This window comes from Centruroides vittatus, unplaced genomic scaffold (assembly GCF_030686945.1).
Source record: "Centruroides vittatus isolate TY-2023 unplaced genomic scaffold, ASM3068694v2 contig_273, whole genome shotgun sequence".
Lineage (NCBI taxonomy): Eukaryota > Metazoa > Arthropoda > Arachnida > Scorpiones > Buthidae > Centruroides > Centruroides vittatus.
The window spans coordinates 367,569-391,566 of record NW_027121739.1 but is presented as its reverse complement, the minus strand read 5'-3'; the positions used below and the strand labels follow the sequence as shown (position 1 = coordinate 391,566).

General features: G+C 31.6%; 1 protein-coding gene across 1 annotated transcript; it reads right to left on the bottom strand.

The window, feature by feature from the left end:
• Positions 1-23,753, bottom strand: LOC136971903 (uncharacterized). The gene is made up of 3 exons (XM_067266428.1): positions 21,952-23,753; positions 1,215-1,305; positions 1-189 (listed from the first exon to the last, which is right to left on the bottom strand). Exons 1-3 carry the CDS (start codon positions 23,751-23,753, stop codon positions 1-3), a joined length of 2,082 nt encoding a protein of 693 aa, XP_067122529.1.
• Positions 23,754-23,998: the final 245 nt, after the last annotated feature.

Genomic DNA, 23,998 nt, shown 5'->3' with positions numbered 1-23,998 from the left:
TCAAACAGAATTTTCAAATATATAATGAGAACATACCTGAACAGAAAAAGGACGAATAACCGTTTTCCAATTAAATTCCAATTTTCTTTCTACAACAATAAATTTAACAGGATTCACCAGAACGATTGATGTGAAATCTACTGGAATGTCGTGTCTGAGAATTATAGGAAAACCAGTCATATCGGCAACCTAAACAAGAATATTAAGTCGAAATTCAGCCCTTTCAGTAAATAAAAGCAATGCAATATTTGCATTTACTCTTTCTGTATACAGAAATAAATAAGATTAAAATATTTTAACTTTGTCATACTTTTATGACTTTTAAAACTGCTTGAAATAAAAAATTGTGCAGTATTTTCATATGTGTTAAAACATTTACCGTTAACATTCTTTCATTTATTTATTTCATTTAATTATATTTAACTAGGCTTCTATCATGTTTTTACATCTTTCAACTGAAATTTCATCTACGTCGAATTAAGATTGAAAGCTGAAACTTATAAGAAGATTACGAAATTGAGAAATACAAACTTATTTTACTACTTTTGTCATATCAATAAATAGAAATTAAATTTTTTATCCGCAAAGTTTCATAAAACGACAGGGTATGGCGTAAGTTTGTTTAAAATAAAAGTATTGTTTGCAACAAAGAACAAAATTAAGCATGTTATTAGAAATGTCATATTTGGAAACATTCGTTTGGATCTCACTCTCTTGCTACTAGAACTTTGCACAAATTTCTTGCTTGATTTTACTCTTCTGATCTTCCGGTAGGAACAGGAGTGCTTAGTAAACCCAATTTTATTTTTTAACTCGGAGCCTTTTTTTAATTCGATGACAATGCATCTTAATGAAGATTTACGAGTCACTCTACTCCCACTGTTCGATCCTCTTCGTTTCCGAAAAACATAACGAAATGTGTAATTTAATTATGTGTGAGGTAAAATCATTGTAGTTATATGTATGGTGAGGTAGCATCATTCAATCTGGAAAATATGACCAATAATGAAGTCTTGTAATTTATTGAAATTATTATAACAAAATATTAAGAAGTGACTAAACCTAATCTTTGTATTATTTCATAATTTTGAATAATTTATATCTGATTTCTTTTTTTTTTGAAGATACAATTTAATTTTGAATCTGGAGGAATTACATTATAAGGAAAACATTTGCTTCTAAAGTAAAACACGCGAGTAATAAAGAAGTGTTACCTTATTCACAATTTGTCCCATCATTCCAGAATAAGTGCCATTTTCTTCTCTTTCGCCAACTGTTAAGGGTATTGGATGGACTACTTCGTATCTATATAAATTAGGTTACTTATTCAAATGTGAAACATTAATACTGTCTTTATATTTTATTTTAATTAATGCCCTTTTTATAAAAATTTCAAATGAGTTTTTGATACTTATTAATGTCAACACAAATTACATTACCTAAAATTTAACTTTTCTTGTAAAATTTTAATTACATCAAGAAACCAAGTGTTAATTATTTCTTTCTTTGATTCTGTAAAACTCATCGATTCGGGATGCTATAAACAAGAAAAACGTAATTTTAAAGCTAATACTTTATATATTAAATAATTTAAAAGTTAAAACATATTTACGTCGAATCCAGAAATCTTCCAAACGTATTCATTAACCATTTTCGTCTGTAATAAAAAAAATTATAAATACATCGTATATGTTTTTGAATAGGAGTTTTATAGGCCGACTTACTTTTCATCAAAATTGTTTATAAAATTCTGAAATACTAAAGTGTACAGCCTTTAAATTGTATGAGTTACTAAGTTACTATATCAAACTAGTTTAGTGATTCTAATGTAAATTGCAGAAAGTTATGTTAGCTGTATATTATGATTAAATATACAGCTAACATAACTTACAAAATTATTAAAAATTAAAAAAAAAATTATTTGTATTTTTGTTCATATAAGTTTATAGAAAATATCAATGGCCTAAATTTATTTTTAAAATATCCGTTTAAATTGTTTTGATACATAATATTATGAGGCTATACAGAAAAATAGTGGTTCGCAATTCACACAGATATTATTTGGCGAAGATACAGTGAAAAGGCAGACTTGGTACAATTTTTCAAGAGAAGTAAAGATGATGATTTCTTGCTTCAAAATGAACCTCATCCACGCAACAATTCCTATATTAATAATGGCATTCTCCTACAACTACTAAATGATAATCCACAGTATATATCTAGAGAATTTGCACAATACTAGTGTTTTCATACACTCGAAAAATTGAGAAATTTCGGAACCACCAGTATATAAAGATGATTAGAGAAGCTGGCTAGTCTGAGCTGGGAGACTCGTCCTCATTCAACTTGCAACTGAGACTTGATATCAACTGAATACCACCTATTTTGCGCCCTGCAAAACCTCATTGACAATATATAGTTTGATAATAATACCAATGTCAATGACGCTTGAGACATTCTTGAAAGCAAAGCCTGGTCATTCTATGCTCAGGGGATATAAATTTTGCAGCAAAGGTGAAGAGATATGACTGATATGTGATTCATATTTATGGTGATTACCTACGAGAATGAAATGTAATCTCTATTTTGAAAAAAATTGTTATTAACTATTTTTTTCAAAATATATAAATTATATATCACGTGGTAAAGGTACATGTGAATATATTACTTATATATATCTTATAGATATCTCCACGTATATCTTTAAGCATAAATCATTCTTTATTATATATCTAAAATGAATCGTATCTGTTTTATTTACAATGCATGTCAATGTACATTTCTTACAGTACTTACAATGTATGGATTTGTAATATCAAATATGTACTAAATGAAAATAATAAGTAAGTCATTGAAAAATGACAAATTCTTAATTTTTAGGAAACTTTATAAAAAAAAGTAACTCGTGTTCTTTCAGTTATGTCTAACCATCAAAAAAATGGCAGTCTTTTTCACAGAGACGACCTTCTCTGTGAAAAAAATCGACTTACATTCTTCAAATTTCTAATTTTTACAAAATGCATCAGCCATATTTAATTTAAAAGTTTTTTTATTCAATTTAGTAAAATATCTTCTGTGTGTATTGTACAACATAAACATTTAAAATTATTTTTTTTACACAGTACACGGTATACAGTATATATGTTATCGGCAAAACCCGATTTTACGCCAAACTAGTTTTGCCTAGGCCAAAATAGTTTGGCGTAAGCGTGTCAGGCCAAACTAGTTTAGAATTATTATTCAAGTATATTAATAGTTAAATATATTAATGGTTAAAATAAAATTAAAAGGCAATCAATTAAATAAACAATATTTATTCAAACATAGTCTACTTATTTATAAAAAACAGGGTTAATGTAGGGTAACATTAAACCCTACGTTTCGAAGGTGGCGGCTCGTGTCCGAGTCCAGCAATCAGAAGACAGGGAACAGTGAGAACGCGCGTTCTAACCTAATCTAATCTATTCTTCTCAATGTCAGATGTGGTAGCTGTATAGTAATGTGAATGTATGTCTCTTTAATCCGAATAAGACTTCGAGGAAGTCTACCGGATTTATTTATTCGGATTAACGAGACATACATTCACACTAACCTATTCTAATAAATTATCATAATTATTAAGTACACTATGTTTGAATAAATATTGTATATCTAATTAATTGCCTTTTAATTTTATTTTAACCATTAATATACTTGAATAATAATTTTAAATTAGTTTGGCCTGACACGCTTAAACTGACCGGCAAAATCCGATTTTACGCCAAACTAGTTTGGCGTAAAATCGGATTTTGCCGGTAACATATATATCGTGTACTGTGTAAATATATAAGTACTGTACACCAGACCTGTAAATATATGTAAAAATTTATCTGCAGAAACATTTTATTTACGGAAAATTATCAGTCAACTTCTATAATATCCGAAATAACCACTATATTGTATTTAGTAACTTTCTCAAATGTTTGTCTTCTAATACATGAAATAAAAAATATTGAGTATTTTTAAGACTTGGAATTTACTTTATATAACTTATTTTGACAGTTATACACTGTATCACTTGAATTTCACATATGACGATGAATAATTAAATAATTTATTACTATGTAAACGTGATTTTGTTGTAATGTGAACAAAAGTAAGTCACTAGAATGATATAGTGAGATTTACTTTTACTTTATAAGAAAAGTTTGTTGGAAATTTTTTGTTTTGAAACTTTTTCTTGAAAATGAAAAAAATTAGATTGCGTTAGATTCATTTATTTTTTAATATAAATTGTAATATCATTACATACATTCCATATTATTTACAGAATACTATTTACTGAGGAGAACTTTCCCTAAATTAGATCAGTCGGTCCTCTCATACCATAATATTTTGCTACGTTACTGCCTATACAAATAAACGGATTTATGTACCTAATGAATGTGGAAATGATGTAGAAACGGAAAGAGGATCTCCAATAAAATTAAAATAATAAAATTAAAATTAAAATTAAAAATATTCCAATAAAATTTAATATACAAAATAAAATATATAGCCCTGACATTGCACCTTCAGATTACCACCTGTTCGCCGCGCTCGACCGTCACCTGGCTGGCAAGCTGGCAAGAAGTTCAACAATGAAGCCGACTTGGAGGCCAGCCTGACCAACTTCTTCGAGTCGCAGCCGCCAGAGTTTTATCGAGATGGCATCCATTCCTTGCATAAGCGTTGTCAGGAAGTGGTCGACAACAACAATTGATGATTGAAGTTAATTCTGTACATAAAATTTTCTTGGCTAAATAAAATGCGTGCAAACGAGCGAGAACTTTCTGTTCAATCAGATATATAATACGATTATTCCCGAATACGAACCAATCAGCTAAAGGTGGCAATTTTTGTAGCCCTGTACTTCCCTTAATGCAAGTTTCTGGTGAGAGTCTTATCAACGACGACCTTCAAGCACTGGCAGAACAAGGAATTTAAATAAATCTGGAAAATAGTGATTCTGAAAACGAAGAACCCAAAGAATTTCGCTACAGATTTCCTTAGTAAAATTTTCATAATGATAACGGAAATCGTTGATCAAATTGCATCGAATGATCCAGATTTTGAAAGGAGTGCAAAAGCAAGACAAGGGGTTTTGAAATCGATCTCCTGCTACCGACAGTTTCTTAAAGAAACGAAAAAAGCAACAATTAAAATGACCTCGCTTAACGCCGTTTCATATAGTGCTTTGTCGTTTAGGAACGCATTCTAAGCCCTAAACGACGTCTTACTGTACAGTACATGTAAAGTACTAAGAATTTTATTGGTATCAACATTGTTGTAAATTTAACTGTAAAATTGATAGAAATAATGTAAGTATAAAGAAAATGATATTAAACGTCGCGTAAACGAACACTATAGAATAATAAAATAAGTAAATAACAAATTTAAATACAGGAATGTCGGTTGATGCATGCTCGGATAGTTTTGTAAAGTATAAAAGCACTAATGTAAAACAAGTATCACAATCTACGGATGAGGCAGAATAGTGTTAGCGAAATGCATTCGGATAAATATGGAAAAAGTAAAATAAATTTTTTTATTTCTTAACTGTTTATATCATATCTTCCTGCAGTTCAGTGCGGATAGTGTTTTTACTCGAAGACTATATTCTGAATATAAATTATTTTAAAACAAATACCTTATAATAGTAAAAATAATAAATAATAAAATGATCACAAGAGATTGTGTACGGTGTTACACATCAATGCATATGTAACACTCTTAAGCTAGTAGTCAGCAACGCTGAACGTAAAATTATTTGTAGAAAAGATCCTTAAATTTAATTCATATTTATACCATTCACAATACGTTTACATTAATATTTATACAAAAGACATGTTATTTTTTGTAAATTTTTTTTAAATTTTTTTTTAATTTAAATTTTTTTAAATTTTTTTTAATTTTTTTAAATTTGAATTTTTTTTGCATTCGTTAATAGTAAACAAAAAATTTTTTCTAAACAAAACTCTTACTGAGATGTATGGAAATTACAGTTTTGTTTTGAAAAATCCGATTTAACGAAATTAAAAAGTTTTGACTGGGGCTGGGAATAAAGGTTAGATCGTAACGGATTGATTTGTGACCGAAATTAAAACCACACACGAGGTACACAGATCGATCAGTCTTTCCAAACACCAACTATTCAAGTTGTTCTACTTAAAATATTAATTTGATTAACACACAAAAACCATTAATTATATTAATTAAAATCTGCTTATGAGGGTCTAAGTAAAACATTACTGAAAATTAATAGAAAATACATTTTAAAAGTTAAAATCGACATATTATAATGCTGAATCGATCGAAATTGATAATTAAAAATACGGAATATCGATAGCCATTATACAAGCTTTCTATATTCAAACACATGAAGAACTTTTACAAAGCGGCAGAAGTTATTAAAATTTCTACACGGTAACACTTACATATTGAACATTTCAACACATTTGCTATATAAGGATTGTTAATTTTTTAACTTTTGATACTAATATGAAAGTCATTCGAATCGTTGTAACGGATATATCAGAATTTAAGACAATAACAATTATTATTGATGCACAGAATTTAGTTAAAAATTCTTTACATTGTTAGAAAATAAGAACAGGCATTTGAATTCGACATAAACGTAATTTTTTTATCTTCTTGTATCAATGTGATTTAAACAAGTCTTACTAAAAGAGAATATGAAATGACGTGTGGAAAGAGTGAAGGACTACTCACCTCGAAAATAAATAAAATCTATGAAACTTGCATCAGATTTTTAAAAAATATTCCAATATTACATACAAGACCATCAGAAAAGTTGTTGATGGCCGTAATGTGTTTATACCACTAAACGAATCTAATTACAGAACAGAGTAAACATATCTAGAGACCTCCCTTACTCCTCCCTAGAGTTTTATTGGTGATGTCTTCTCTAAACAACCAATATACGCTCATAGGGTAATGTTATTGTGCATAATTATTATACCGTATAATGACGTCTTATTTTACGTGACCTGTAATAAATTACTTAATGATAGGGGTACTAATCATTCCAAAAAATTTACTTTAAAATTATTCCTATTAAACTAGTAGATTTTTAAATTTTTTCCCTTTATTTTTTGAATATCTGTAATAGTTCATAGCATAATAATTAACAAAAAACCACTTTAAAAATTTAGTCTATGTATAAAATACAAAAAAGAATTAATTTATTATATAAGTTAGAAAACAAAACTATAAAAATTATATCTTAAGGTTTATAAAACATTTCTAAATATATTAGAAAACATTTTTTGGTTTTTAACCGAAATATTCAAAAAAGTAAGAACAAATATCAAAGTGGCACGTGAATTAATTCAACACTAATTACAGTATGTAAATCATGACGTAGACGTGAGTTTATACTCAATATTCGACAATTTCGATAGTTCGATTAGTCAATTGAGTCTGAATATTTGTAACACTTGTTTATCTCTGATTTGCAAAAGAAATAGGGCTAATATTAAGCGTAGTGACATCATTTCAACAACGAAAAACACCACTAAGAAAAAAGAATGAAAAAACCTACGACTACATTCTGAAGTAATGAAAAGAGACGAGCAGTGACAAACCTGTAAAAAATTAGGATGTTGTAGAACGGGAATTTTAAATACAGTAGAGAGTCGTTTATCCGAATTAATTGGAGACTGGGGTTGTTCGGATAACCGATTTTTCGGATTAACCGATTATGTACGAAAATATATATTAACCTGTCCGATGTTGAAATATTTCTCCGTTGCGTATCGCTTCGTGTTGAATTTTCGTCGATTTTAAGCCTAACGAAAATTTTTATAATAATAATCAAGGCTATTGTATCGTTAAAAATTATTTCTTTATTTTGTACAAACAAAATAAATATATTGAAGAATATAAAAATATAAAAATTATACTTTAGAAGTAAATCTAGTATCAAAAAAGTTCGATTCAGCACGACACAGTCCGACTGGAAAGTGTTCGCATAACCGACGTTTCGGATAACCAGTGTTCGGATATACAATTCTCTGCTGTACATCAATTTTGTTTCAAATAGTAAATAAAAATCTGGCACGTCGTTCAATTTCCGGGCAAAAAAAAAACAAAAGGTATATTCTATTCAAGCATTGATTTTTATTGGAAGTAACGAAAATAAAACAAAATAATTAATAGCCAAAGAATCGGTAAAAAATAATATGTTTTCGACATAAAGCATGACCTATAGACAAGTGTAAACAGTAGATGATTATTAACGGTTATTCACTGCACGTTTTAATTATTTCTACTATTTTTCATCAACGTTATTACAAACAATCAATCAACGTTCTCATTTCAGAAAAACAACGAATTATATTATCTAAAGCGCCCAAAAGTTAATTACGTTTTTAAAACGTATTCATTGATAATTTTTTTAAACACTTCCATTAAATTTTTTTTTAAATTGAAAACGAGTGAAAATATTCGCGTGTACTTTTAAATTAAAAATAAAACTACAAATTGTAATGAACAATAGAGAGGTAAATATAAATAATTGTTATTTTGTTGTATCTAATTGTTTTATGTATCTTAATTGACGTTATTAATAATGATATTGAGCAGTGAGTGCTTTATTAATTAAAAGTTATCGAATATACTCTTGCTACATTCTGTTTATTTTCGTTTATTCTAAAACAGTGTAGTAGTAATAGAACAGTAGTAATGACTGCAAACTGTTGGTAGTATTTTTATAGACAAACTTTTTCTATTTCAAATTCTTTCCAATTAAATTAAATTACTGTAAAATCGAATTGAATAATTTCGTAGAATTATAGAGTCACCTCTTTCCAAGATAATATAGACCGACCACAACGTTAATAATCATACCATAATTCTACCATAATTCCTAATTTACATTTGATCATACAATCATTTTTTAAGTTTATGTTGATTCTGTTGTAATTATTTTAAAAATTGTCGTTATTCGACATCTTGTGCGGAATAATAAAGGAAAATATTAAATTCTGTAATATTTTTCAGTTGTATTTTACAGTCGAAACCACACTCAGAAGAACAAATAATTACCAAAATGATTACTTGACACCTTCTGCTGCTGAAACACATTTGCTTATAGCTTACACTAACGTTTTATATTAGTTTAAAAACGTAATAAATAAATATTCTATTTTATTTTATTCTAAATCAGTTAACAGAGTAATTAAAACTTTATACAATAATAAGTTGCAATAGACACAAAAAATAATTGACAAATTAGAGATGATGTTTTCGGGTTTTGCTCAGGGTGTCCAGTATATACAGCCATGTTATGTGGTCGAGACACGTAACAGTTGTCGCAGTTGATATCCTTGAATTATCTTTTTATTTCTGTTATTTTAGACTCCGTGTTCAGTATTTTTCTAATTCTCTATTGTGTCGATCGTGGAACGTGCCAAGTTGCAAAGAGATTGGGCATGTTCATTTGAAATGCGCATAGAGCATTTCAAATGGTCTCTAAGTTAAGTACCAACTCAAAACTTAAAAAAACAAGCTTTTTTCGCTTACCCAATTGTACTGTTAACTAGCACACGGAAAAATAATTCTCCTATCTTTTCTGACTTCTGGAGGCTAAAACATTCCAAGTGACTACTTCATTTACTCAAAACGGAACATGGACTGGTATAAAAAAGCAAAAGGACAAACAGGTTAACGTTGAGAGAAAAAAGCAGTTTTTTATTATTTTACAGCAGTCAGAGAGGATAGGAAAATTATTTTTCCGTGTGCTAGTTAATAGTACAATTGGGTGAAGACTGATTATCTGAGTAAAAAATATTTTTTTTTTGTTATTTAACACCATACAGTACTTAACCCTTATTAACATAAGCAACATTGCGTTTACAACTATTATGGATGATTAACTCTTCCCAGCATTCCGCGGGTATCACGCCATTATTGAAATTCATAACATTATTTTGAATAACAAATAATTGCTTGTTATTTTTAGTTTTCTTACAGTTTCTTTTTAAAATATAACAATGTTTATCATTTCAGTTAAATAAAGTGTATCCTTTTATAACCGATTAACATCAGTGTTATTCCAAATATAAATTAAACATTATAACAAGTAATATTAAAAAAAAAAAATGTATTATTTTCGACTGTATGACTGTTTCATGTAAGTATTCATTTTTCTCTATTACTATTGATTATAATTTTACAATTTAAACGTAATTTTGTTCAGGAGACTTCTAAGATTATATAAGAGTATTTTTTAAAAACTATATTAATAACAGTATTTCATGAGATGAGCTAACTTCTGAATGTGTCGTATATGACACGTTGGTTCTTAATGTTACAATAATTACATTACAGCCTATGAACTGTTTTCATATTGGCAAGTTATTTACTTTTATAGTTATTTTGTCATTTAGTCAGCAATATGTATTCTATTATTTATTTTCATTTTTTATTAATTTAATTTATAAATAAAAACAATTATTTATTTTTATTAATAAATTAATTTCTGTGATTTGTTTTTGTATAGTTATTTATCTGGTCTGCAGGATATTGTTTGTTAAAAATTTATAAATTATTAATATGATAAATCATATATTAAAACTAAATCATTGACATTTATTATAATTTTTTTAGTGTCAACAGATGAAATAAGGAAGGAACATGATAGGACACTTGATATTGATCGAAATTTGTGTGGACTGGAAGGCAGGTTTAGTGATGAAGACAGTGACCAAACATTTAAACCAGTCAGAACATTTATCAAGCAAATTGTCCTGAAGAATGTAAGTCATTAGATGATACATTTGACGATGATGAAAATGATGCTTCAGCTATGTAAATAGAGGAAGATTTCTTGACATCAGTGCAGTAACAGACTCCACCATGGCGTCATACAAACAGATTTAAGCCCTTGCTGCCAGCTCCTGCATTTCAGGAAGAACCCTGAAAGGGTAAGGAGTGTGAATCTGAAGTATATTTCTTAAATTATATTCCTGAGAATCTCTTTGATGTCAGTGCTTGATGACGACATGCACAAATCAAATATCACTGATTCACCTGGAAAAACTTTTGAACTTTACTGCTGATGAAATGAAAACAATTTTTGGATAGTCTACAGAAGAGATAGCAGAGCAATAAAAAAAGAAGAAAAACCCAGTTCAATATTTGAAATTTAAAGTAAAAGTGTCAAAATGGCTATTACATTCAGATAGTACAGAAAATTAAAAAAAAGTGAACAGTGAAGATGACAGAGAGTATTTTTTTATTATTTTCCTTTTCTTCAACTTTACATCCCAGAAAAATACAATGCAAAAGTGGAGCAAAACACATGCCAGAAATCATTGCAAATGGCAAAAATCACTGCAGCCAAATGCACTGATATAAAAGTGTATGGGCTACAGTGTACTGTATCAAATGCAAAATCCATCTGTGCCTTGTGACAAATAAAAATTGCTTCAAAGCATGTCATATGTAAATATAAAATGTCAATTATTGTATAAAAACAGTCAAATAAACCATTTTTACATGAACAGAACAGTTTGCATTTTGTACAGGTAGAGATCCATTGTGTTATATATGACACACAATTTTTTAATGACCGAAAACAAAAACCTTGAAAAAAATGATAACTTACTAACAAGTGACACCCAAAGGTCAATAATATAATAAAACTTCAATTAAAAAAGAATTTTTTTAGTAGTGGATCACAAGAGGCTAGGACTACGATTCCTACGAACTTATCGACGCATACCGTTTGTTTCCTCATAGAGATATTCTTGTTAGCTGTTTGTGAATGCTCTCTCTTCAGAAATGGGAATAGGCTTAGCAAAGAGTTGCCCTTTTGTATATATTTAGTATTTAATCGCATTTAACCCCCGAGGTGCCAAATGAAGAAAATTCTGCTGTGAGCCTGGTGGAGTCCCAAAGACCCCGAAATAAAACACTACATAATATGGCCTGTAAAAAAATTTGAATATTATGTTAGTGTATATATACAGTCAAACCTGTTTTTATGCAAGGGATAGGGACCGCATTAAAAAAAATCTCACGAAACTTCACGAATGGCTGTAAATAATAGTTTTCGCAACACAATAAAAAATAATTTTTTTATGCGGTCAACAGGGACCGCATAAAAAAAGTCTCACATAGAAAATAACTCAAAACCGTACGAAATAGAATTTATTGAGAACAGATGTCAGCACTTGACTGCATCGTCTGGTCTATCGTCTGTTTTACATATTTTTGTCCAGGTGGTGTTTTGTTGACTTAAAAAGTAAATTATTTCATTTTTCGCATATTCATGCAATAATATTACTATAATAAGTGCATTTATGCTATAATAAGTTTATTTAGCTATAATAAGTCAACGTGAGACATGACGAATCGCACGAGACTAGTCGCCAACTATACCGCACAAATAAAAACTCGCACAAAAAAAACCGCACAAATTAAAAATTCGCATTAAAAAAATCGCACAAATAAAAATCGCACATAAAATGAGCGCATAAAAACAGGTTCGACTGTATATATAATAGGTTTATTAAGACATATTTAAAATAAAACAATCATTGAATTACGTGAAATATTTATTCACATGACTACACAACAAAAAACATTAACTTTTTCTGTTTTAACAAAAATAAAAACTTTTTTTTTTGGAAATCATGGAATAATCTAATCATAACCTAAGTATTTTGGCTTCATTTTAATGGCACATAATACAATTATTTGTTAAGGCATAAAAATTAATCTTCTTCAGTTAAAATTTGAAATCAAGAATTCAGGCATTTTTCACATGATAATTTCGCATGTTCCATACAAATAGGTCTGGATCATTGTTTACAGATGCCCAGCAGCTTTCTAAACGTTTACCTACTGACACCTTGAACATGTTAAAGGTAAAGTACTGGTCAAATTCGGATCCTGAAAGAAGATAAAAGGTTGATACAATTGGCATGACAGTTCCTATTTTCAAATTAAGGGGTCACAAGTTCTCAATGTCTTGCAAAATCGTCTGATCTAAGGTTACAGCACCCTGCAAAGGCATTATTGGTAAAGACCTATTTTAGCAGGAACATTTAGCCATTGATGTTAAATGAAGACAATTAATTCTACTTGACAGCAAGGTTATCCACTTTTGTTTGCCGTGACCCCTTGCTCTCAACGAAAAGAAAAACGAAAATCCAAGTACATAGCGAAAGATTCGAATGTACTCTGCTTCATGCATCAGGCATTACCTCCCACAACCACTGGAAACCGAAAGAAAGGTGAACAACTCGAGCCAAGATCGAAACAGAGGAGAGCGACGATCCTCAAGTAATCTGAATTGTTTGTTTAACACCCCATACAAAGGAAAATCCGAGCTACCCAGAAATTTATACAAAAACCGAAGTCCTGAAAATTAACCACTCAGCAATAAGCGACATATATATATGTAATCTTTGACCCAAAGAACATTAAGACTTATCAGGCTAGCCTTAAAATGGCGAATTATTGCACAATCACCCAAGCAGAGCTTTGGGGTGTTTCCAAAGCCTTACAACATATTGACAAAAAATCCCAATGGTACAAGGGGCCTACAATAATATACACCGACAGCAGGGTAGTTATTCCCACCCTTAAAAACCAAACTAGAAGTACTTTACTTGCACACGAAATAATTGAATTGGCTCATAGAATTGGCGGCAACAAAAGTACTCAATTTCCATTGGATTCCTGGCCATAAAGGATACGAGGGAAACGAGACTGCCGACATGCTGGCTAAGAAAGCAGCAAAAAGTAACCTACCAATAACATATAGTAGAATACCAATCAAAGTAGTTAAGCAAAAAATTAAAGAAATAATAGATCAAAGATGGCAAGAAGAATGGGAACACTCGAACACAAGTAGAACTTTGTATAGCTTCATACCGACGATCGCCGTCAGAAGAACATGTAGACATCTTAAACCTACCTACGAAATTACTCAATGTTTACTAGGACACGGTAACTTTAATGAATATCTCTTTCGATTTGGAAAGAGAAATACTGATAAGTGCGATATAGACAGTGACAGCATTGACAACTTGACACATTACTTATTCCAGTGCTGCAAATCCGAACATCCTCGTGAAAACTTTATGAGACAATGTGTTTTGGCCGGCTCAAATTGGCCACAAAAGCGCACAGCACTTCGTGGCCAATTTGAGCCGGCCACCAAAGTGCTGTGCGCTTTGTTAGTAAAATGTTATTCGATAACCTCTGTAAATTTATAAAAGCAACGAAAAAACTGTCTGCAAGAAAACACTCAGAATATCCACCAGAAGACAATGAAAGAACTACTACAAGTGAAGAAATTGATTAAATTGTCGACAAACAACTGATCATCTTGTACATATTGTATATAATAGTATATATGTTACAACTGTTCACATTGTAAGTCTCAATGTAGGCAAAGTAGCCTAAATTGCATTTTTTTTCCTCAAGTTTGTTCTGTTAATGTATGCCGAGGCAAGACGACTCTGCAGACCCCTTTCCCTTCATATCCTAATCTTTCATCTAATCTATCACTATTACTTCTTCTTTCCTTTCATTTCTTTCAGGGCTAAGTCAGTCAACAAGATAGACAGCCCTCTTAATCTTTACTCGTAGAAGTAGTGGTGAGCGACGTGTTTTGTGGATATATATCCACAAGACAATTCAGATAAAATACTTGGACCATTTCGTAAAGTCATAGTATTTTCACAAGTAGTTGGATTCTCCAATTTTCGCTTGGAATATCCTTTAGTTCTCGAGAAATTACAGTAAAAAAGAAAAAATTAAAATTAATATGAAATTCTAGATGGCCATCTATCGACATAAATCGAATTTAAATCTCCCACTTGCATCTGATTAGTTAAAAAAAATTAATATTCCTAATTGGCTCGAGTCAGAAAAAAGTAGGTGTGACTTCTGTAAATCACGCTATCGCGAGAGCTACAATGCAACCTTGAAAAGCGACAGCCTACGTCATCAGTCTAACAATCCTTGTCTGACCTACTTATTGTGAAATCAACATTAGAGTAAAACGACGTAGTAATTTATAGTAAAACAATCTTTTATAATATTCGTAGTAGTTTGTAAAACTTGAATTTCAATTTAATAAGTGTTATTTAGTTCGGAAACATTAAAAATACATCATTAAGTAAGAGAATTACATAAAACTTCATTTTTTAGTATAATACAATTTACAAAATCAAAAGTTCGTATATCGTAATATTACGAAAAACTACATCGAAACATACAAAGTCAACTAGTTTACTTAAATTCCGCTCCTTATACAATTATCGATACACTTGCCTTTCTCAGTTTCGTCAAACAAAATTCGAAAACTTCAATTAATTGTGTAAATATTTAAGCGCCATTACTATTTGAATAATATATTATTATATCAAGCTGAATTTTCCATAATTTGTAACTGTGATTACAAATATAACTAAAAAATATTTTCGATATAAACACTAGGCCATAATTATGAAAACAAAATTCTTAAAGTATAAATTTTTCTAACATTTTCTGATCGAGTAAAACGTAATAATAGTTTTATCTATTAGTCTTCTTATATTCTATTTTCTATATTCACATCCATTTAGTTTCATCTCATTACACTTAAAATGTAAAAAAATCTACCAACAAATTAATTTGTTAATAAAGGGACTACTTGCTAATTGAACTTTGTATTCATCTTTGACGTAGTTCTACGTTTTAGCACTAAATTGGTAGACATATTTAAAAAGCATGCTTATAAACACTAAAAATATAAATGTTTCGAAACTACAACTAGATAATTATATGCACAAATAAATCAGTAGTCCAATATAATACATACTTTCACTTATATCCAAGTATTAAATCCAAAGATCAGTTCTTGCTAATTGTCAAAAAAATAAATTATTTTCAACTTTTCTTTCTGTAAACAAGTTCAAAGTAAACTTTACTCCTTGAAATATACATTAAAAAATACCCAAAATGTATCGATCCACGTAATAAAAATCTATAGCAGTGAACTTCAAAAGATAATGAGAATATACAAACACCAAACCACACTCTACGAAATCTGGTGCAAACTGATGCATATACAATAGACAAAATAAAAATGATCCTGTCCAATGTCATCATGTGATAAAAAGTTTCTGAATAAACGCTAAAAGTTTTAAAAATTCTTCCATGAAAACTGATGAATTAATACAAAATAACTAAATCTGTTTAATAAAGATTAATAATTTACTATTATAATTATGCAAATTAGATATAAAAAAGATCACTGAGCAAAATCTGCGAATCATGAGATGACTCTTATGTCTTTGACATTGAAACTTTTCTGCAAAACACTAAACATTTTATATAATTATTTAATTGATCCAGTCAAATTTAAATAATATAAAATGTCTAGATCTGTTTAATAAAGATTATCACAAATATTATTACAAATATGCAAATTAGATATGAGATAGATCACTGGGAAATCTCCTGCTAAGATAAAAATAGCTTTAGGTTACGTGATCACCAAGAAATACGAAGAAATGTGTCTAAAATTTAATGTTTGTGTACAAATTAATAAATTTTAACAAATGTCATCGTTTAAAATTTAATGTTTCTGTAAAATTAGTAAATTGTGACAAATTTCATCAAAGACAACAGAATAATTTTCAGCTTACATAAACTGTACAATAAATGATTATTTCTTTGAAAGAAGTCGATATACACAAATAAATAATAATTATTTAATAATGCTTTTATTCATTTTAAGTTGATATTGTAAAAATTAAGCCATTTAATTTGTGTGGTTTTTATTATTTAGAGTTTCCTAGTGTTTTACTGTTGTGACGGACGAAGGTGTTTAACCTAAAATTTTTGGATTTTGTCCCTCCATTTTATCAAGAGATCAGTTGGAAACCCATAAAACTTATTTCCCACAAACTTTGCTTCCTCGTTGAGGATGACCCATCTAGTTAGACGTATGCCACCCGGAACTTTTAGAAGAAATTTACGTATTGGACACCCGACCCTCATGAAAAAAACCCGAGTGGAAAAATAAAACGAACGAACGATGACAAATCCAGCAGTCGTCGTTTAGTTATCGTGAAAGTAACCCTGAACCCTTTCCGCCATCTTCCGAAGCGACCCCACCCAGCAGACCCGGATTATTTTGTGAACTGTTCCTTCTAATTGTGAATCTCCGTGAACCTTATCGTCTCAGTGATACCCGACGACGGCTCCAAGACTCTCTAAGGTATTTATCAACTCGCTCATCGTTTGTTTGTAAACTCTCTCACTCCGCGTATCTAAAAATACGTCTGTAATAACCATGCGTCTTGCTGTAACGTTGTTATACTCCCTTATGAAAATTAGCCTTGTTATTTAGCCGGTGTCTTGAGTGATTCACTTCCTCGGTTCTCCTACCTCCACCTCCACCGCGAACGTACCCGCTCACGCGCGACCGCTCGCGTGACGCAAGAACTCTGCGTCACGATTTCCGAGTCTCGATCGACTCGGTGGTGTCACATCCTGACGACAGGTCAAAGAGACTCCGACCCTCTGGTCACACTGTGAAATTCCATTTAGTAAACAGAGACAAGGATAAGCTATTAAATATAAACAGCACAATACAATAACTTTTGCAGAAATTGAGTGTAAATACAGAAAAAACGAATTATATCAAAGATGGGACGAATAACCTGACATCCCTCAAACAGAGCTCATAGACTCATTGTCATTCTCAGCCTGGTTCCCACTTTGACTGTTTTATCTTGGTAAAAAGTTAATTTTTTAAAATAAAAGTACATTGTTCTTAGTGAAGAAAGATAAAAGTATCGAAATATAACATTCACACGCAAAAATATTCATGTATGTCAATATTAGAAATGTAAATTTTTTTCGATATTGAAATAATATCATGAGAAAAACATTAGATATATGAAATACAGGCCATAAAAAATTTCTTTCTGTCAAATAAATTATAGATTAAACTGGTTTATTTAGAAAAATTCAATCGCAAATAACTGACGTTAAATATACGAAGGGTAGAATATGCGTTTTATGTGAGAGTATCTGCGTTTACAAATTAAAAGAATTTTTAGTTTTTATACACATTATTATGCTATAATCTAGGAAACTATGTTTAATAAATAAGACATACTACAGAAAGGATAATAAAGGAAAGTCAGTCATTGTAACTAATGTATTATTGAAAGTTTTATTCATATAGATAATTAATTTTATCAAGAAATATTTCTCCAAAAGAAAATTGTCGATATTTCACGTAAATATAAGTAAATTTTATTATAACTTAGATAAAAACACATTTTTTCCCCCACGCATGGCTTTTTCCCCCTCTTACTCTTACACTTGTAACATTCCATTTCATAATATGATGTAATAATAATGTTTAAAATGACTTCTACAAAAACTAATAATACGTAAAGTAGGTTAATATATATTGTCATGGGTCTCAGGTGTATTCAAAATAAAGTAATAATGGCTATATTAATACTTCATCACATGCTCCGTGTGTTAAAGTTTGCAGCTCTAATTGAAGGTAATATATAAAGAAACAAAATGTTTATATTATCAATAGTTATAAAAGAAATCTTATCTTCACATAGAAAAACAAAATACAGTAGAGTGTCGAAAATTGGAACGTCGGTAATTGAAATGGCCGGAAATTGGAACGATTTTCAGTCGGACTGTGTCGTGCTGAATCGAACGTTTTTGATACTAGATTAACTTCTAAAGTATAATTTTTTTTGTTTTTATATTTTTCAATATATTTATTTTGTTTGTACAAAATAAAGAAATAATTTTTAACGATACGATAGACTCGATTATTATTACAAAAATTTTCGTTAGGCTTAAAATCGACGAAAATTCAACGCGAAGCGACACGCAACGGAAAAAATTTCAACAGGAAGCGATACGCAACAGAGAAAAATTTGAACATCGGACAGGTTAATATATTTTTTCGTACAAAGTCGGAAATTGGAACAAATGACTAATTGGAACAACCCCAGTCCCCAATTGACGCCAATTTTCGACGCTCTACTGTAAGACAGAAGAAACAGACAATCACACGATATGACTATCGAGCACATTCTATAATTCATTTCAAATTTCTAATATCGACATACATGAATATTTGTGTGTGTGTATATTATATTTCGATACTTTTATTTTTCTTCACTAAGAACATCTTAAAACATTAACTTCTTACCAGTATAAAACAGTCGAAGTAGGAACAGGCTGAAAATGACAACGAATTATAAGCTCTGTTCTGGGGATGTAAGCTTGTTTGTTCCATCTTTGATATAATTCGTTTTTTTTTCTGTATTTACACTCAATTTACGTAAAAATTATTGTGTTGTCCTGTTTATATTTAATAGCGTATCTCTGTTTCTGTTTACTTGTAAGGAACTGAGTCCAAGCATTATTTTTATTTTATTATTATTTTTCGTTTTATTATATTTTGTTTGGGGCTTATGTTTAGTTAGGACAAAGGTTTCCCACCACTCTCTTATAACCAAAAAAGAAGATCATAAACCAACTCACGAAAAAACGAGTGCCGTAGGAAAAATCACGCGCACTTGCGCTGCCCAGCAGAAATGAACAGTCCGCAGAAAAAAATGTAGCGGGGAATCCCCACACTCACTAAAAAAGAAATACTTACTAAACCGTCATAAAACATCCCAGAAAATTGTGCTAAATGTTTTGTAAACGGTTTATTAGATTTTGTCCAAGAATTGAAGCTGCCAGAAAGAAATTTGATGTTAGACAATTAAGTATGTAAATAAGGGGAGTAACCTAACTGAATTGTGACGTCACCTCATAGCATAAAACTAAATTGCTAACCAAAGACGAACGAGGTGATTCCTGATCGAGGTGATTTCCAGAGTGAGGTGATTCCTGATCGAGGTTATTTCCAGAGTGAGGTGATTCCTAATTGAGGTGTATTACTGAATGAAACATTCGTGGCAAAGTCCAGATTGAAAGTTAGGCGATCCAAGGTGTTTAAAGAGGAATTCGGTTTGATGATAGCAAAAGGATTGAGGAAACAGGTTCTTAGTATAGTGAGGTGACGGATAGGCGTTTTGTTCATAAGAGATTTTGTTCATAGTTCTTAAGTATTTGATTTGTCGAATTTTCAAAAGGGAATTAAGATTAAGTTAAACTAAGTAGCTCAGTTTTATTGTCTAGTTGACTTGTTTATTTTCGTTTATAAATTTTGTTTTGGATTATAGACATTTGCACATAGTTAAATTCGATTTACTAATTAAATATATTTGAAACTTTTTCTTTGACTTGATATTTGTCATTATTCTTACTAATTTTTTTGGTGCACGTGTAAAAGCCCAGGCCTGGCAAACTAATCTCGAATCCGCATAAAGTACCCGTTAGGTTAACAGAAGTTTCACTGGCTGCAGTTAGTGTCGGTTTCCTGAAATACTAAAAATAGTACTTTAAATACTAAATTGAATTTCACAGTAAAATACTCTGAAACTCTAAATTATAAGAGCCACACAAATTAAATGGCTTAATTTTTACAATATCAACTTAAAATGGATAAAAGCATTATTAAATTATTATTATTTATTCGTGTATATCGACTTCTTTCGAAGAAATAATCATTTATTGTATAATTTATATAAGCTGAAAATTATTTTGTTGTCTTTGATGAAATTTGTTACAATTCACTAATTTGTACACAAACATTAAATTTTAGACATATTTATTTATATTTTTTGGTGTTAGCTTTTGGTCACATTATCAACTTGACTGCAGATTTCTTACAGTGATCTTTGTCATATCTAATTTTCATACTAGTGATAGTACATTACTAATCTTTATTAAACAGATCTAGACATTTTATATTACTTAAATTTGACTGGATTAGTGAAATAATTATATAAAATTTTTAGTGTTTTGCAGAAAAGCTTCAATGCCACATGACGTAACAGTCATCCCACAGTTCGTGGGAGATTTTGCGCAATGATCTTTTTTAAATCTAATTTGCATGATTATAATAGTAAATTATTAAATTTTATTAAACAGATTTAGTTATTGTGTATTAATTAAATTCATTGGGTTTCGTGGAATAATTTTTTAAAACTTTTAGTGTTTATTTAGAAACTTTTTGTCATGTGATGACATTGGACAGGAGCATTTTCATTTTGTCTACTGTATAGGCATCAGTTCATGTCAGATTTCGTAGTTTGCGGTTTGGTGTTTGTATATGCTCATTAACTTTTGAAGTTTACTACAATAAATTTTTATTACTTCGATCCATACATTTTGCATTGTTTTTAACAGATGAAACTAAAAAGTTTACTGTGAATTAGTTCTAAATTCAGAAAGAAAAGTTGAAAATAATTTTTTTTTTTACAATTAGCAAGAACTGGTCTTCGGATATAATACTTGGATATAAGTAAAAGTATGTATTATTGGACAAGTAATTTATTTGTGCATATAATTATCTAGTTCTAGTTTTCGAAACATTTATGTTTTTTAGTGTTTATACAGTAAGTGTTATTTAGACATGTTTACCAATTTAGTGATAAAACATAGAACTACATCAAAGACCAATTAAAGGATTTTAGAAAAACTTATACTTTAACAGTTTGTCCAATATCACTTCCTAAGCCTTTTAAATTTCCGGTACTTCATACGAAAATTAACAACTAATTAACAAACATTTTCGATCGCCTCCGCGATCTTCGTCAGGTTTTATCGACGGTTTGAAATAGAATGCAAATAGAATTATTTCAAAATTCAAACGATCGAACCTCTCCCGCGTGCAATAATTGCGAATGATCTAACATGCAATTAATCTTCCTGATACCATCATAGAAATGTCTCTGTCCATCCATACAGGAATACTACACTATTCTGAGATGCTACCATTGTGGGTGCATTTCGGATACATACCGCCACGCATATGATAATACGTCGCCATCCTTGAAATTAATACATTTCCCTGATTTTGACGCCTTGTAAATCTCAAGCGTCTCCAAGGCCCTGATGCGGTCCGTGTCGAATGATGTTTTAACGAGGCTGGTTTTATCAAAATCTGCCTTTATCTCGGGGTCGGTGGCGTACATCGACAGGGCGGTGGTGTGTCTTTTTTTGGCAACGTCATATTTGTGTTCCGAGATCCTTCTTTGAACGGACCTCTTGGTAGATCCGATGTATATTAGGTCCCTTTGGGACCTGTGATCCCTTATCGGGACACTATATACCCCTGGTGCTCTTAGAAAATCCGGTTTGTCTTTGGCGTTCCTGAGTAGCGAATAGATCGATTGGGTTCTTGAGTACGCCAACTTGGTGCCCTTCTTCCGCGCTATTTCCTTGTATAGGTCCTGCATACCTCTGTTGTACTGGACCACCGTGCGCCGGTTCGGCCCCGAATTGGACCTATCCCGTGCCACCGAAGCGCTAAGTGCCGTGTTTGTATTACGGAAGTTACGCGCTAATCTACGGACGAGGCCACGTTTATATCCATGGCTAGCGGCTATGTCTTCTATGTGTCCCAGCTCTGTGAGCGTGTCCTCCCATTTAGAATTATGAGTGTACGCCCTCCTAACTAACGCCCTGAACGCCGCAATCTTATATGGATACGGGTCTTCAGACCCAGCAGGTATGTACATAGGTAGGTAGTCGGGCTTGTAATACACCCGCGTTTCAATACTGTTTACCTTGAGTTGAATGGCGACGTCTAAAAAGTGCACATCGGTGCCTGATAGTTGATCTAGTTTAAGCGTTAGCCCATACGGGTTGTCGTTAACACTGCGCAGAAAATCATGGACGTTCGGCTTGTTCTTCCATATGACCATCACGTCATCCACATACCTACGATATAAAATAATATCGTGTGTAAACCTGTGAATGACATCTCTCTCTAACTGCCGTAAAACCAACTCACACAGGTCGCCCGAAATTGGGCTCCCCATGGGGACCCCCCTTTTCTGTAAATACGTGGCGTTGTCGAACCTAAACAGCGAATTGTAGCACACCAGGTGTGCGAGCTCAAGTACGTGTTTGCGGTGTGCTGGTAGGCTATACTTGGTTAGTAGGACGTCCCTAAGGGCGCAAAAGCAAGGTTGGAGTTTGATGGATGGATATAGAGCCTGAAAATCCAATACCGTGACGTGAGTGTTCTCTGTAACCTGTGTACGCTTCAATTCATCGACCAACTCTCTGGAGTTCTTCACTGTTAAGGGATAATCTTGGAGATGTCCGGCCAATATGCGGTGCAACTCGGTTTCTAGCAACTTCGTAGGGGCTCTAGCCTTATCCAAAATAGGTCTGAGCGCAGGCGTAGGCTTGTGCGTTTTCGCGAAAGCGAAAAGCCTGGGTGTATCCGGCGACGCCACCACCGCCCTGTTTAATCCCTGCGCCTTCGCCAAGGGTGTGCCCGTGAATCGCACAACCCGTGCATGCAACCTGTCTACGTAGTTATCCGCGACCTGCTCACTGTCCGTATCCACGATGTATTGCATCAACATAGCTTTATATGTCTCTTCCTTGAGTAGAACGAGTGCTCTGTTCTTATCCGCCCTTAGTAGAATGATACGCTCCTCCGCAAGCCATTTCTTGGTTCTTCTTATATGCATCCATATGCTGCCTTTTCTACAGCTTCTGTTACAACTTATTCTCATGGCAGCCTTCCATCTGTAATGTTCCTTGAAAACCTCATCCATTCCGCAGACCATTCTTTCAATGTCCGGCATTACTGTCTCCAGCAAGGGTTTATATGAGCCCGGAGTATACATCGGCCGTGCGCTACCGTTTCGATTAAGTAATGCGGAGGAACTATGCCGTCCCAGCAGACCAGAGGGGTGGGGGGTACATTTTTCTTGATGGGTTTTTGCTTACTCATTATCCACTGCAATTTCTTCTTGTATCTCCGCGCCAAATTTCTTGCCATTATTTCTTGAAATAAGGCCACTTTTCGATTTTCCAGTTGTAGGTAATT

Excerpts from the sequence above, each read along its gene's own strand:
- LOC136971903 (XM_067266428.1), bottom strand. The coding sequence starts at position 23,753 with ATGCCGGACATTGAAAGAATGGTCTGCGGAATGGATGAGGTTTTCAAG. Across the intron at positions 1,306-21,951 it reads GTATTATCATATGCGTGGCG|ATACGAAGTAGTCCATCCAA; the intron begins GTATGTATCCGA and ends TAATTTATATAG. Across the intron at positions 190-1,214 it reads TGGGACAAATTGTGAATAAG|GTTGCCGATATGACTGGTTT; the intron begins GTAACACTTCTT and ends ATTCTTGTTTAG.